At 44.0% G+C, this 13902-nt stretch overlaps 1 protein-coding gene across 1 annotated transcript; it reads left to right on the plus strand.

The window, feature by feature from the left end:
* Positions 1–7471: 7471 nt before the first annotated feature.
* LOC124654397 (enoyl-CoA hydratase 2, peroxisomal) lies at positions 7472–12120 on the plus strand. Its single transcript, XM_047193403.1, has 11 exons — positions 7472–7602; positions 7709–7731; positions 7857–7962; positions 9064–9140; positions 9369–9441; positions 9928–9967; positions 10554–10626; positions 10706–10856; positions 11104–11174; positions 11609–11782; positions 11871–12120. The coding sequence occupies exons 1-11, from the start codon at positions 7555–7557 to the stop codon at positions 11956–11958; spliced, it is 924 nt and encodes a 307-aa protein (XP_047049359.1). The 5' UTR covers positions 7472–7554; the 3' UTR covers positions 11959–12120.
* Positions 12121–13902: the final 1782 nt, after the last annotated feature.

Here is a 13902-nt window from a genome sequence, read left to right on the forward strand (position 1 = left end):
AACCGTGCAAATTGTAGAATGGAACTACAGACAGAATCGTAGATGTGTATATAGAGAGCGTAGAGGACTAGAACAAATTTATACTTAGGAGTTCTTTAGATAATAATGAGAAATATGATGATTGATGACACATTTCAGATTTCACTAGCAGTTTTTTTACAAAAAATGAGAATGGATCATCATCACGGAGAGAGAGTTAGGAGAACGTACGTGCTAACTTGTTTTTTTACTGTATAAAAAACATATCATGATTATCAAATAGCGTTACAATGTCTTTAAGAAGCTCAAATATAACATCTGGCAGATCCTCAGCAGCATATCATGGACGTACCCAGTGCTTGCTGAGAGCTTCCGCACTGTGCGGGGTCTGAGGAAGGTGTTAGTGGCAAGCCTTACCCTCACGAAGTGCAATGTGAGAAGACCGCGACTCGAACCTGGGACCTCTCGGTCACAGGCGGTGAGGCTCTACCGCTGTACCAGGCCTGCCCTCCCTCAACAGCATATCATGAACAAATGTATTTCATAATTTTTTTGAAACTTGCAAATTTAAATTATAAAGAGTGGCTTTATGGTATCATGTGAGGTGTGGTAAGTAGATGCTCTCCCTCCATGCGGTCTTTGTTGAGGATTTCGCCGGAGTAGTAATATTGTTATTGATAAAGATAATTGTGTGCATAACACCAAGAATGCGAGTATGGAGACTCGAACTCAAACGGGTTGAGAGCTATCAGCAGCTTGCTGCCACCAAGCTATGCCTTTGGTTCGTACGCTAGCCCGATAATAGCTTCTAATACATCTGAGCCTGATCTATCTTTTATTGCTCATCTCATTGATCAGATCGACAAGCCGTAGATGCTCCCTCATGCGTGCTGACATTTTCTAGCTTACAATTTATATTTATGATTGCTTCACACGTCAGTGTTCTGTGCTTGATGAGAACCAAAAAAGATTTCTACACACTGCATGTCTGTGTTTCACATGGGTTCTGTCTATTACAATTTTTGTGTCTTTACTATGAAGGCATCTCACAATTGTTTGCTTTTTGATCATGCACAACTGCAAGTCTTGCTAAGAAATAAACACATTTGGTTTGATGAGAAATATGGTGTAATTGTTTTCTTCGTTTGTATTTACTTCCATATTATAATTGCAATTATCAGCCGTCTAATTTCCATAGTTATGAGTATAAAATTTGTAAGCAAACATGTTTCTGTGTGTATATGAATATAATCTATGCACAATCATATGACCCATACAAATTAGTCATATATAATGTGGCCAAATACATTTTTTTTTCGTTTCTTCTCTTAATATGGATGGGCACAACAACACACTTTTATGGTCTAGTTTGCAGTGAGAAAGGCATGTCACCGCAATGGAGGAGAGCACCAGGAAGATGAACATTGGAGAATTTATTTCACAGGGGAAAGAACAAGCGAGTGAAGTGGGTTTGCCATCCAGCACAAGTAGGTACATCCAGGGCCCAATGGCGCCAACAACGGACGACAAGACAACCCATTGTAAATAAATGTGGCATGGACACACTATAGGGCTAGAAAATCAGGTAGTGAGGCCTATTTAGAGATAAAAGATGTGTTCTAGTGCACGTCTCAGGTTGTTAGCATTACATCTCTCATTATTTTTGCACCAACTAGATCCCATGATGCCGCTTCATCTTTGATTTTGATACACATGTTGCGGATGGAAGGCTGCTGCCTTTCGAATACACGTTCTCTGTAGTGTTTCCATATCATCCGAGGCACTAACATCTAGCGTGAGAGGGGCAGCCAATGATGAGGCGGTGAATTGTATCTAAGGTGTAGAAGCGATCCAAGTTGGTCATCTAGTGGAAGAATTTGACACGGTTGGGGGCCGAGCTTTTCCAAATGAGCTTCTAGGGCGTAGAGTTGGCTGACCCATGGAAATATGTGAGATATGTAGACTTTGTCATGTACTTCCCACTTGCATGACACTTCCAAACTATCATGTCATCCCCAATGGATAGCTAAGTGGGCTCACTTTGTTTCCATATGCAGAGGTGTTGCCCAATCTCATGGATACCGATGACACCATGAATGTCTTGGGCCCGTTGGTTCGCTATCAAGCCATCAACCACCATCCTCGTTTTGTGTCTGCTGTTGGGGATGCATGCATATAGTTCTCGTACGATTTCTTGAATGTCATGGCCTTGTATCCAACGGTATTCCTAAAATTTTGCAGTCATGGCATTGCCAAGAGTCATGGTTGTCGAGGCGAATAACAAATCCCTCTCCTCGGTGGTGAGTTGCAGATCAAGGACGGACCATGCTCAATTATTACCAGTGAGGCTGAGCAATTGCCATCGCATGTGAAATGCCAAGCTTGCGTGTTCCAGGTCTTAGACTACGAGGCCATCATGGGAGGTTGTTTTATTGTTTGATTCCCACGTGGCCTACATGCGGCATGGGTATACTCCTAACATTGAATCAACCAAAGTAAGGATAAAACAAATTTCAGTGGCAATATTTCATACTAGTCATCTTTACTTCTCGATTTTTTTGTCAATGCAACATCCAATTAGTATTTTGTCGCCATATTTAAAACAAAAAATTGTACCACACTTCCTATGACAATCTTTTTCATATACATGTTGTTTATTTAAAATTGAATTTTGAAGCAAATGTTTATTTTGTTTTCTTGACATTTTGTATGAGACATAGCTAATAACTCTTTTGCTAAATGAGATTTCCCTTTCCTTATATTTAGTGAATATACATCACTTCGTGGAGTAATGTATTTGGAATGTGTTATAGTGTATTTTTGTTGGTTTGCAACCTTTTGTACCTTTAAATATTCTGGTAGAGAGTTCCAGAGCATGTGTTTTAACATATATATTGCCACGATTTCTATACTTGTGATGTTTATCTTAATTAGTTGTCATTGGAGAAAATTATAGCTCAATCTTGGTTCTTTTGTGCACAAATACAACTTAATTTTTTTTATCATCACTAGGGTTAAATAGTTGGTTGGCTCACACGTTTGGTTCATACTTGATAGCACAATGGAATTGCTTGTAACAAACATACTTGATAGCAAAATACAATTTAATCTATGGTGTACATAAAACCTCAAGGTATGAATATACTACTGTAGTACAATAACTTAGCTTTATAGTACATATACAATATCCGTAAGCCCCCTCCCTACACAAAGGAGCACCCTCTCTTGTGGCCTGGCCTAGGAGGCCTGCATGGAACTGCAGGGAAAAGAAGAATTAGTTGTTTTGTGTATTTCTGCTTGTAGCTCAAGTATTGTACTCCATCGATCCATAATAAACGTTGGAGATTTAATACTAAGTTAGTACAACTTATATACTAAGATCCCGACACTTATATCTGAATGGAGGGAGTAGCTTTGTTACTTATGTGTTTTATCTATCTAGACCCGTAGGCTCGCCTAGGCCCAAGGCCCAAGGCCCAAGCCAGACCCGGATCTGCAGGTCGCCGTCACAAGGGAACCACCGCCGGATTGACCACCTCCTCGACCTCCGTCGTCGCGCCGAGCCCATCGTAGGGGGCCGCGGCACCGTGTTGCCACCGAACTACTGGAGCTCGTCACCACCGTCGTAGGGAAGGATGCGCCACCCGGGGAGAAGCCCCGCCACCACCGTCTCCGCCCGGGCTTTGCCCATCGGTGACCTCTGGCGGCGGTGGGGGGAGGGAGAGGGGGAGAGCCTTGGAGGCTGATACGTCCCAAACGTATCTATAATTTCTTATGTTCCATGCTACTTTTATGATGATACTCACATGTTTTATACACATTATATGTCATTATTATGCATTTTCCGGCCGGCTCCGCCCTTGGCCGCGCGCCAGCCTGTTGTGTGCGGCCCCCGTGGCGCCTCTTGACCTGCCCTTCCGCCTACTTAAAGCCTCCGTCGCGAAACCCCCAGTACCGAGAGTCACGATACGGAAAACCTTCTAGAGACGCCGCCGCCGCCAATCCCATCTCGGGGGATTCAGGAGATCGCCTCCGGCACCCTGCCGGAGAGGGGAATCATCTCCCGGAGGTCTCTTCATCGCCATGTTCGCCTCCGGATCGATGTGTGAGTAGTTCACCTCTGGACTATGGGTCCATAGCAGTAGCTAGATGGTTGTCTTCTCCTCGTTGTGCTATCATGTTAGATCTTGTGAGCTGCCTATCATGATCAAGATCATCTATTTGTAATCCTACATGTTGTGTTTGTTGGGATCCGAAGAATATTGAATACTATGTCAAGTTGATTATCAATCTATCATATATGTTATTTATGTTCTTGCATGCTCTCCGTTGCTAGTAGAGGCTCCGGCCAAGTTGATACTTGTGACTCCAAGAGGGAGTATTTATGCTCGATAGTGGGTTCATGCCTCCATTAAATGCAGGACGATGTGACGAAAGTTCTAAGGTTGTGGATGTGATGTTGCCACTAGGGATAAAACATCGATGCTTTGTCTAAGGATATTTGTGTTGATTACATTACGCACCATACTTAATGCAATTGTCTGTTGTTTACAACTTAATACTGGAAGGGGTTCGGATGATAACTTGAAGGTGGACTTTTTAGGCATAGATGAATGCTGGATAGCGGTCTATGTACTTTGTCGTAATGCCCTGATTAAATCTCATAGTACTCATCATGATATATGTGTATGTGCATTGTTATGCCTTCTTTATTTGTCAATTGCCCAACTGTAATTTATTCACCCAACATCTGCTATCTTATGGGAGAGACACCGCTATGAACTGTGGACCCCGGTCCTATTCTTTACATCTGAAATACAATCTACTGCAATTGTTCTTTACTGTTCTTCGCAAACAACCATCATCATCCACACTATACATCTAATCCTTTGTTTACTGACAAGCCGGTGAGATTGACAACCTCACCGTTACGTTGGGGCAAAGTTCCGTGATTGTGTTGTGCGGGTTCCACGTTGGCGCCGGAATCCCTGCCGTTGCGCCGCACTACACTCCTCCGCCATCAACCTTCAACGTGCTTCTTGGCTCCTCCTGGTTCGATAAACCTTGGTTTCTTTCTTAGGGAAAACTTGCTACTGTACGCATCACACCTTCCTCTTGGGGTTCCCAACGGACGTGTCGACTGCACGCATCAGAGGCTGATAACCCACAAGTATAGGGGATCGCAACAGTCTTCGAGGGAAGTAAAACCCAAATTTATTGATTCGACACAAGGGGAGGTAAAGAATACTTATAAGCCTTAACAACTGAGTTGTCAATTCAGCTGCACCCTGGAAAAGCACTAGTAACGAGGGTGATGTGAAAGCAGCGAGTAATATGAGAGCAATAGTAACGAGTAACACGAGCAGCGATACATGATAACACGGAGGCAATGGCACCGAGAAAATAGTTGATACTACTTCCAATGTCATATAGGAACGAGTATATGATGATGAGAGATGGACCGGGGTTCCCAGCTATCTACACTAGTGGTAACTCTCCAATAACAAGTGACAAGTGTTGGGTGAACAAATTACAGTTGGGCAATTGATAGAATTGAAATAGCATTAAGACAGAACATCAAGATTATTAATCATGTAGGCATGTTTTCCATATATAGTCATACGTGCTCGCAATGAGAAACTTGCATAACATCTTTTGTCCTACCAACCGGTGGCAGCCGGGCCTCAAGGGAATCTACTGCAATTAAGGTACTCCTTTTAATAGAGCACCGGAGCAAAGCATTAACACTTGGTGAAAACATGTGATCCTCATATCACAGCCTTCCCCTCCGGTTGTCCCGATTCTTTGTCACTCCGGGGCCTCGGGTTCCGGACATAGACATGTGCAAACAACTTGTAGATACAATCTTAGCAATAAGTATAGAGCTTAAATCTAAGATCATGCCACTCGTGCACTAGTGACAAGCATTAAACACAACAAGATTGCAACAACAATAACTTCACAAACTTTATAGATAGACTAATCATAATGTAACAATCCATCGGATCCCAACAAACACAACACCGATTACATCGGATGAATCTCAATCATGTAAGGCAGCTCATGAGATCATTGTATTGAAGTACATGGGAGAGAGAGTACCAACTAGCTACTGCTAGAACCCGTAGTCCATGGGGGAACTACTCGCGGAGCATGATGGAGGCGGTGGCGTTGATGGAGATGGCTTCCGGGGGCACTTCCCCATCCCGGCGGCGTGCCAGAACAGAGATTCTGTCCCCCGAAACGGAGTTTCGCTATGGCGGCGGCGCCCCTGGAGTCTTTCTGGAGTTTCGTCAATTGGTATCGTGTTTTTAGGTCGCAAGGGACTTTATAGGTGAAGAGGCGGAGTCGGAGGGGCCACGGGGCCCCCTCCCCATAGGCTGGCGCGGCTAGGGGGCCACCCGCGCCGACATATGGTGTGGGCCCCCTGCTGCCCGCCTCCGACTCTCCTTCGGTGTTCTGGAACCTTCCGGGGAAAATAAGATATTTGGTCTTTGTTTCGTCGAATTCTGAGAATATTGCCCGAACAGACCTTTACGGAACCAAAAAAAAACAGAAAACGGAAGCCGTCATCTGTGGCATCTTGTTAATAGGTTAGTTCCGGAAAATGCTTGAAATCATTATAAAGTGTGAGCAAAACATGTAGGTATTGTCATAAAACTAGCATGGAATATCAGAAATTATAGATACGTTGGAGACGTATCAGAGGCGCCGACGCAGTCGCCCCCATGTAGCCTAGGATTGGGCGACCTGGGGGGAGTAGCTTTAGTTTGCTTGGCCGCTGTTTTTTTTTTTTCATGCAAGGGGGCGGAGCATATATAGAGATAAAAGGTCGGCTCAACGCATTAATTTGATGATAATAACTACCTTTAGACTTGTAATTCTGAAATATCTAGTTTTGGCCCCTTGCATTCCCATACAGAGGGAGTAATAGGGAAGCTAATTGTGTGGCATAGGAGCTAGTTATATTTCTAGTAATGGAGACATTTGGGATGGTAATCCCCTAATTTTATTCTAAATGTCCTAGTTAATTATGTAATTGTGTTTAATGATCAATAAAGCTAGCCTATGACACTTTCTAAAAAAAAACTAAAGCAACCAACTTTTGTTTTCCATCACCTGGCAAATTAAGATAAACATAGTACTTTTCAATTCAAATTATTGTGACAATATTCCATGTGATACTACTACTGTACTACTATAATTTTGTGGACGACTGAACCCCACCACGGCTGTTATTTTAAGTTTGTGTGCCTTATCCTCAAATATTAGGTTGTCTAGGGCGACTGTTGTAAGGGGCCTGTCTGCAAATTGTACCCGCCACATGTTACTTCAATGAATTACCACCTTCTTGTTAAAAAAAATCATTTTGTGAGAAAATTCAAATTTCCAAAGTCAAAATTTGACCAGCACCCCATCTGCCCAGGCCAGCCGCTGCCAGCACGGCGGCTGCTCCGTCTTGCTTGACATCTGCTCTCCCTTTTCCTCCACGACACGACTCTTCTTCCTCCTCTATAGTACGTATCAGGGAACCACCGCTCACTCCCCGGCAGCCAGACGCAGCAGAGCTCGACCATGGCGTCCATCGACCCTGAGGTCGCGCTCGCCTACAAGTTCCCCGAGGTAACCCGCCAACCCGCCCGCCCGCGCGCCCCTCCGCCCCTCGCCACCTCCACCCCCGTCCGTTTCCCCCCGAGTCCGCGCATCACCCTCTCTCCCCCTCGCGCAGGTCTCCTTCGCCTACGACGAGAGGTGCGGAGCTCACTTCAGGCTGCTCACCGGCCGCTAGACCCAACGGGGGGGCGCCCACGCGCGCGCGTCTCCTCTGGTTGATCCGATCGGTCCCCGTGCTCACCTCGTCTCCGTGCTCCCTGCAGGGACGTGGCGCTCTACGCACTCGGGGTGGGAGCCTGCGGCACGGACGCCGTCGACGACAAGGAGCTCCACTTCGTGCACCACATCGACGGCCAGCGCCACATTAAGGTCCCCCCTCCCTCCCTCCCTCGGCCAATCCCCTCCCCGTTGCTGTGCGACTTGGTTGACGTTGATTGCGGCGATTCGGTTGTTGGAATTCAGTTTTGGGGAGAAATGCCCATGCATTATTTTGCAAAATTTGTGTGCAGGAGAGTACATGCTAGGATTGGGATGGCTCATAGTTAAGCAAAGGGGGAATTGATGCAAATAGTCCTTCCACTTTCTCTGTTTACAGTCAACATTAAATTGGAATTTGCCAGTTCACACTTGCTCCAACATTTTTGGCAAAGCCCGGTAGGCATGAGATTATTACGTAGCTGATATCCGTGAGGGTGTTACTGTTATCTTACTTGCTTTGCTTAGGCATGAAATTATTACGTAGCTGATACACATCGACCTTAGGTTGTTTCCTAATTGCTCGAAAGCTCATTTTGGGTCTTATGTTGACCTTTCATGACATTAAGTCGTCCTAGTAAGTTAGATGTACGAGGAACTGCATGTTCTCCTGGCTGCTGAGAATAATCTTATTGTGGAGGAAGAATGTTAGATTAATCCATGTTATCATGGGAATCATTAAGCTTCCCTACGAATGCGAGTTATGATTTCACTTTATTTTGGTCCTGGGACTAGAAGTCCAATAAAATATACAGTTGTTATTTAGACAACACTTGGTGATTGCCATTGACTTCAGAGTGGAATTAAGATAATTGTATAGCCAAGAAAATCAAGGAAACTGTACTGATGAATTATGTTGAGTCATCTGAGGAATCCATCTGGTTGTCATCTAATAAATATAAGAAGTCAAAGATAGAAATTCAATTCTTCATGTTACCCCTTCTCTAAGCCCAACTGATCTCGGTACTCTGGTATCCTTTCACATGCATCTTCATGTTACCCCTTCTCTAAGCCGATCTGATCTCGGTACTCTGCCATCTTTCACATGCATATTTGCGTTACTTTTAACCTGACACGTTACTCTGGCATCTGTTTCACAAGGCACCCCTAAAATTGTGCACAAAATATTCGAAAGATCGAGTCGTAGTCACTATGATGAAAGCAATGCTCTATCAGACTTACACTCATGATTTTGTTATTTATATTAAATTGCAGGCTCTTCCTACATTTGTTTCTCTATTTCCTTACAAGAACAGCAATGGGCGTGGGACTGTTGACGTGCCTGGCATTCAGTAAGACTTACCTGAAGCAGTCTCTTTTGAGTTTTAATTTCCATTTACTCTGTGTTTACACACTTCCCCTAATTTGTACAATTCTTATTGCTTCTTATTTTTCAGTTCCCTAGATTTGTCTTTTTAGGATTTTTGCAGCTAACATAGTTGGTTGACAGTTTATATTTTTTATTGGGAGTTGATATATTATGTTACAAGTACTTTAGCCTATTTTCTATCTTTTTTCAGCTTCGATGAAAGCCTTCTATTGCATGGTCAACAGTACATAGAGATCTACAAGCCAATTCCTTCATGTGCTACTGTAAGTAGCTTATCACCATTCTCAAAAGGTTGTGTTTTAAGATCCCTGTGCTTGGAGGCTATGCATGATGTAGATACTGTCTGATTGACCCAGTATTTATTCACTTGGTATGGTCTAGAAGTGGTTTGAATATTTCCGAGTGACTGCACCGTCGAATTGTTTTGCCATGTGGATATATGAACATGAGCCATTTTTTTCACTGATAGTTAAGCTCTTCTAGTTGACTTTCCATGTGCATGCATGTTAGTTATGATTTGATGATATTGTACCTTACTGCTGACTTTGTTCTCTAAATTAAAAGATAGAACATGCTCAGATTGCTTGCTAATTAATTAGGCATTAATGGAAAAACTATTGGTATACTGGTACTGTGGTACATACTGGAGATTGCTTCAAGTTATTGGTTTTATGATGGAATATTTTTCAGAGTTCTCATCTCTAGTGTCCACTAATTGAAACAATTTCCTGTTGCTTTTCTTTCTTCAGGTTGTAAACAAGGTTAAAGTAGCTGGTTTGCATGACAAAGGTACAAGAAATGTGCTTATTCCATAGTGCATATACAATCGATGATTTTTGCTCCTTGCCTTTTTCATTCTGAAAATTACGGTTTCATCTTTTATGAGTTTTATGATTGCTTTGATACATGCTATTGCTATATATGGATGTCAGTCGGTGGAACTATGACTAAGTTTGTACATGTTATCTTCCACACCAACAATAGTCTTTACAATCATGAAAAAAAAAATCTGCAGCTTTGCTTAAATACATGGGTGTAATAAATGCACAACCTACTATCATGCTGTGTTGAGCCTTCAGCTTCGTATTTGTATATTTTAATTTGTAAGAGTTGAGTGCTCTGTTGAAAAAGAATCTCATCTTGTCCATTTGATCCTATGCTACTACCAAGTGCTTCTTTTCAGCTTGTCTCTCAGCTGTCAGTGTCCATCCACTCCTGCAGGAGAGTGTGGTCAAAGTGCTATCTACTCTTGAGTCACCATCATTGACATTCTTTTAATCCTCTGACCACTTACTTGAAGTAGTACAAAAACAACCCTAAGGGATTATATTCAAATTTGTAAATTATTTTATTGAGGCAGCATTTGAATGTGCAGGGAAGGCAACTATTCTTGAGATCGAAACTACCACCCACCTCAAAGATTCTGGTGAAGTGTTATGTATGAATAGGTCTGTGATATGGCTCTAAGGTTCAAGCCTTCCAATTTTATTTCTGTAAAACTCTAACGAAGCAATGCTGTTAACGCAGGAGTACTATTTTCTTGCGTGGTGCTGGAGGTTTTTCGGATTCTTCTCGGCCATATTCGTATACGACTTATCCTGCCAACCAGATTTCTCGCATATCTATTCCGGATTCTGCACCTTCCGCGGTGTATGAAGACCCGATCCAACAATCTCAGGCATGCTACTAACTCTGCTTCTTGTACTATTTCTTTGTGAAAGTATTTGTGATTGTTGGTAAGAAAATACACCTTGTGCCTTGGAGAAACTATGGAAACCATACAAGTATGTATTGTGTAACTATCGTCTGTGTTGGTTTACGTGCTCAACTGCTCATCTTACACTAATGATCCCAAATTCCATGATGTCATCTTGTTAATATGTAATTGTTCTGCCAAGCCTGATTGCTTTTCATTTTCAATCCAGGCACTCTTATACAGGTTATCTGGGGATTATAATCCTTTGCATTCAGACCCTATGATTGCACAGGTTGCAGGGTATGTTACTTCAGTGAAATCATCTTTATGTTGTTATTGTTTCTGAATCCTTACATCGAGAATGCATTGCACTTTCCATGTTTCCGCAACATACATTGTAGAGGTAGTTAACTAGCCAATATTGGGGACATAAAGAGTAATGTTCACTAGGAAATCAAACCATGTTTTTTCTCTTACAAATAGGCAGACAATGTTCCAGTGTGGATGAGAACTAATTGTAGCTGCCACCTGCCAGAATTGCTGGGTGTTTTCAGTTTTGAGATGATTTAGGTTGCGTCCTAATCCCAGTGAATTTTCCTGTGTTTATATTCACATGATCCAACAACGCCTATTTTGATGTGTACGAGCTGCATCGTTTTCCATCTGAGACCAAGATTTTTGTGTGTCAAGCTTTGGTTTTCTTCTGAAGACTTTTCTGATAAGAATTTGTGCAGGTTTACTCGTCCAATACTGCACGGTCTCTGCACTCTTGGGTTCGCGGTCCGGGCAGTCATCAAGTCTTTTGGTAACGGGGATCCGGCAGTGGTGCAGAACATCTTTGGTCGCTTTCTGTTGCATGTCTATCCCGGGGAAACTTTAGTCACTGAAATGTGGTTGGATGGGCAGAGGTAATGTGTTACTCTAGCTAGAACTAATTGTGTTCTGTGGCTGCTGGTTTCATTGCTCATGATCCCATGGAATGATTGGCTCCTGCAGGGTGCAGTACCAAACTAAGGTGAAAGAGCGCAACCGTGCCGTGCTTTCTGGATACGTGTTGCTCAAACACAGCCCGTCATCATTGTAAGTGCTGCATCATATCCGTGACAAACACTACATTGTAAAACTAATAAAGTATGCTAAGAGATGGCAAGTGTTCTGTACTACTAACCTGCAGACGATATACTTCTAAGTATGCACTTGATACTTATTTGAAAAAAAATATCGACATGTGTCTGTTAAGCCTTTACGCAAACGGTGTTATCGTTGTAAGTTGATCTTCGCATAGTGGTCTATCTGTTCAGTATAGAAGTTGTTCCTTGATAATGGTAAGTTGATCTTCGCAGACTGGTCTATCTGTTCCATATAGAAGTTGTTCCTTGATAATCGTTGTCAGCTACCGTTCTCAAGCGCAAGCTAGGGCTGGCTTTAATTTTGGCCTGAAGTGATTTCACCACTCTAAACAAGTAAAGCTTCTGGGGTGCAATTTTCGCAATTAGTCGTGGGCTCAACCCATTTAGTTCACCACGAAGTTTTCGTATTTGGGGCGCAAAATAGTTAAGGACCTATCCATGCGTTATCATGTGCAGTACACACTAAAACATCATTGTGGTGGGCTGTAAAGAAGAAATATTCTATAGGGTGTGTCTATGTTCTTAAGTCTCAGTCATCTCGGAAAAGTGCAACTGCAGTTCAAAAAAATGTGCAACTCGGATCAGTTACACTTTTCTAGTAGAAAAGTGCAATTGCACTTTTTTGACAGAAAAGTGCAACTCAAGTTCATTTTTGTGGGTGACTGAGACTTAAGAAATTCTCAGTTGACTGAGACATAGCAAAACCGTATTCTATATGCACATGTTCTAACGTTCAATGTCCATATGTTTTCGTGGCTTTTAGCAAAGGAGAAAATCATGGATTTTTTCCAACTGCATACCCGTGGATTAGTTTCATTTCTTTCTCAAACTAACAAGATGTGCAAAGTTGGAATTGGGTGAGGTGGTAAACTACTCCGAATTCCCGGAGTTAATAGCATAAAACCACCACTTTGATGGTGAAATTTACCGTATACCACCACTTTATGTTTGCGGGACAGAAAACCACCACATTTTGCCAGATTTTTTCCCGAACACGCAAATGGACGATTTGAAGCAAATTGACACGATTTCTGACCAGCCGACCCCACCGAAGATGCTGACGTGTCATTTCTCGGACGGAAGGAGGTCACGGCTGTTAACGGCCAGTCGTGGTGCCCAGCACGGATCTTGGGATAATATGGAAAACAAATTGGAAAAATCTCACCCCCCTGTCGTCCCCTCCGCTCACTCCTCAACCCCGCCCGAGAAATCCCCGGCACCGACGGCTACCGGCGCGGCTCTGTCCTCGCAGCCCGGCCGGGAGGCCACCGGCTATGCGAACGCGAGCCGGGCCTCCGCCGTACTTTCCAACCACCGGCGCGCCCCCGTCCCGTGCCTCACAATTAGTATGCCCCCTGCTAACTGCCGTCGGCGGACACCGGACATGGCGGCGGCGCGATTCCGGGAGGAGAGCGAGCGGTGGGTCGATCTGGTTCGGGCGGCGAGTGGAGGGAGGCAGCATCAGAAGGGCACCATCCTCTCAGGCAGGCAGGGAGATTATTGACCACATCGAGTTTGACCGGGCGCGGAGAAGATGGCGATGCCGACGATTAGAATCACCAGGGCTCGATTCCTTCGGCCAAAACGGAGAAGACGACGAGGCCGAACTGTGGTGCTTGGATTTTTTACGCGGAGAGCTTCACATACCCGGCACCAAGGAGCAGTTTTCTTCCATGGCTGGGCCGCCGCGAGCGCACAAGTGGAGCAGGGGCCGGCAGCGCTCGTGTTGTGGAGGCCGAGAGGTAGGGGCCTGCGGCAGCGGTAGACCGCGAGCAGGAGCGCGCCGGCAGCGGCGCTCGGCGGTGCCGGAGACGATGGGGGTGGACGGGAAGGAAGAAGACGACCCAGTCCTGGGGCCATCACAGATCTTTTTTTACATGCCCGTCACAGATCTTTGT

The sequence above is a fragment of the Lolium rigidum genome, chromosome 5 (assembly GCF_022539505.1).
Source record: "Lolium rigidum isolate FL_2022 chromosome 5, APGP_CSIRO_Lrig_0.1, whole genome shotgun sequence".
NCBI lineage: Eukaryota > Viridiplantae > Streptophyta > Magnoliopsida > Poales > Poaceae > Lolium > Lolium rigidum.